General features: G+C 60.9%; 1 protein-coding gene across 1 annotated transcript; it reads right to left on the bottom strand.

Moving 5' to 3' along the window:
- Nucleotides 1–359: 359 nt before the first annotated feature.
- UCRPA7_4797 (putative anaphase-promoting complex protein) lies at nucleotides 360–2300 on the bottom strand (the record flags this gene model as incomplete). Its single annotated transcript, XM_007917348.1, has 4 exons — nucleotides 360–372; nucleotides 443–1300; nucleotides 1365–1458; nucleotides 1529–2300. The coding sequence occupies 4 exons, from the start codon at nucleotides 2298–2300 to the stop codon at nucleotides 360–362; spliced, it is 1737 nt and encodes a 578-aa protein (XP_007915539.1).
- Nucleotides 2301–2699: the final 399 nt, after the last annotated feature.

Raw genomic sequence — 2699 nt, 5'->3', positions numbered from 1 at the left:
GGCCCGCCGGGGCGACCGGGGGGCGGCGGCGCCCGCCATCCCCATGTGGGCGTCGGCCAGGTGCGCGTACAGCTGCGCGGCCGCGAACGGCGCGTCGCACTCGAGCTGGCGCGGGAGGACGGCCGCGAGGAGGCGCGCCGCCGCGTCGAACTCGGCCAGGGCGACGAGGATGTTGGCGACGGCCCCGATCGCCTGCCACAGCAGGGGCAGGAGGCGCGCGCGCCACGCGATGCCCGCCGCGCGCATCGCGATGGTGAAGCCCCGCTGCGGCCGGCCGACCCGGTCGAACAGGGCCGCCTTCATCAGCAGGAGGCGGACGCGCAGGCTTGTGTCCTTGTTCTCGTCGCGGTGCTCGGCCATCAGCCTCTCGATCTTGTCGAATGCGGCCTCGAAGTCGTGGCGTCGCATCAGGGCGTCAACGTGGAGCGAGTCCACCACAAACACCAGATCCGCCTCGAGATCGTCTGGCTGGGTCTGGAGCAGCTGGGAGAGGAGGTAGTCGGCGCCGTCGAGATCGTTTCGATGCAGGTTTCGCAGCACTTTGAGAAGCCCACGATACCGGCGCCAGTACTGATTCATCTTCCACGTCCTCAGGGCGTTTGCGTCGATGTTCTCCAGCAGGCTCATTGCCTCGTCGTACTGTCCGCGGCCGGCCTGAAGACTAGCCAGACGTGCGGTGATGTTGAGAGAGTCGTCGACGCGCGAGTGTGGGGCGTGGCACATCAGGAAGATCCGGCACGCCATCAAGGTCGTGGACGCACTCCCGAGCCTGTCCCACAGCGCGATGCTCAGCGCCGTCTGTGACGCCACCATGTACTTTATGTTGCGCTCGACCAGGACCTGCGAGCTCCTGACCATGTACTCCACCGCGGTGGCAATGCTGTCTCCGTTGGCGAGACACAGCTTGGCCTCGCTCAGCAATGCAGCGCTCCAGAGCGAAAACATGCCGGCTTCCTTGGCCTTGACCCGGAGGAAGGCGAGGGTCTCCTTGCCGCTGCCGAGCATGCTGTTGGACTCGAGCTCCTTGACGAGGTGCGGATGCGCCTGCCCAAAGTGGAAGAGCCAGTTGAGCGCATAGTTGAGGCACGTCATGTCGCGGTTCTCTCGCGCGGTGGAGACGGTCTCGAGCATGGCGTCGACTGCTTCCTTGTAGCAGCCAAATTCGGCCTGCAGCACAGCCAGAGTCAGGAGTGCATATTGGTAGAATGGTCGATGGCTGCTGTGCATCGTGTAGTCGAAGTATTGATGGAGGTAGTCATACGATGTAGGGTAGTCGCCGGATCTCCATGCGTCTAGACACCTGCGCGCGACAGACAGTTAGTCTCTTGGGTCTTTCCAGTTTTCTTTTCATGAGATGCCCATACCTCAAATAGTGCGATGTACTCGGAACGGCGTAGCTCTCTTTCAACAGCGAGGAATATTCGTTTCGCATCTTGACCGGTACTCGGACACCAAATCCTGGTGTATTGCGTGATTAGCACAACATCAGAAGGCTTGATCGAGAGCGAGAGACAGGGAAGGCACCTACTTTGCATCTGGTCGATCTGGAACTCCAGCAAGATCTCGAGGTCGTCCGTGCTGGCGGGCAGTCGGCGGGCAGCGTTCTCGTCAAGCACGTCGCCATAGGCCACAGCGGCGATATCGGCCGTTGCAGCACCCCATTCGTGCTCTCCGGCCAGCAGGACGCTGTCGAAGCTCAGCGGCCCAGCGGCTGGATTCCGGCGGCGCCAGGCGGAGGCGGTGGGCTGCCTGTACTTGACAAAGTCCTTCCACAGCTCTCCCACATCGCTGAAGCGCAGCCGGCCGAACTCGAGCTGAGATCGTCGCACAAACGTCCCGAAGGGGGAGTTGCGAGACAGCCGAGTGCCTTCCGTGGGAGGTGGCCACCCGGATGCGGCGAGCAGGCTGAGCTCGTCTTTGGTCTTTGCGAGGAGGAGCCGGAGCCTGTCGAAGAACTGGTGCAGTGCGTGTAGCGAGTCGATCGACCAGATCTTGTGTAGGAACACGTCCCACAGGCGTCGCCCCGGCAGGCCAGTCGCGGCCGAGTAGGGGCTGAGCAGCTGTTCGAAGTCGTTGATTGACGCGATGAGCCCGACGATGTCTCGTGCCTTCTGCCAGCGATCGCGAGAGGAGCGTGGATTGGAGAAGCTCGCGACATCAACATCGACATCGACATCAATGAGGTGAGACGTTATGAAGCAAAGAACCGGGAGAGCGCCGTCGTGGGGCACAGCGTCCTCCACGTACAGCTCAACGAGGGCCAAAAGGCATGTCTTGGCGGGCGAAAGGTAACGCGCCATGACTGTGAGAGAAGGCTGTCTTCTGGGGAGGCATACCTACCTAGGTAGGTATCATGTGCAGTCGAGATGTCCCCGTCAATGTAGTTGAGGTCAAGTCAAGCGGATCAAGTAAGTGGCCAACCCTTCAACTGTGAACCTGCCTGTCATTCATTGATGATGGCCTGTCGCCAAGTCGCGCGATCCAGCGCGTGTCAAGGCTCCACATCAAGTAAGCACGTACGTACAAAAAGGGTAAGTGGGGTGAGGACGGTGTGGTCGGTGTGGTCGGTGAGGTATGCTAGGGTGGGGGTCACACCGAGCCTACCTACAACTCTAGGTATTTAGATGTCTAGGTATATCTTTGGCAAATTATAACTATAGTTAGTGGTAAGAGCCCCAGCTACAGTGGTAGGAGCCCTG

The sequence above is a fragment of the Phaeoacremonium minimum genome (genome assembly GCF_000392275.1).
Source record: "Phaeoacremonium minimum UCRPA7 unplaced genomic scaffold PA7_03_scaffold_370, whole genome shotgun sequence".
Lineage (NCBI taxonomy): Eukaryota > Fungi > Ascomycota > Sordariomycetes > Togniniales > Togniniaceae > Phaeoacremonium > Phaeoacremonium minimum.
The sequence above is the reverse complement of the archived record's forward strand: the minus strand, read 5'-3'. Positions and strand labels throughout refer to the sequence as shown.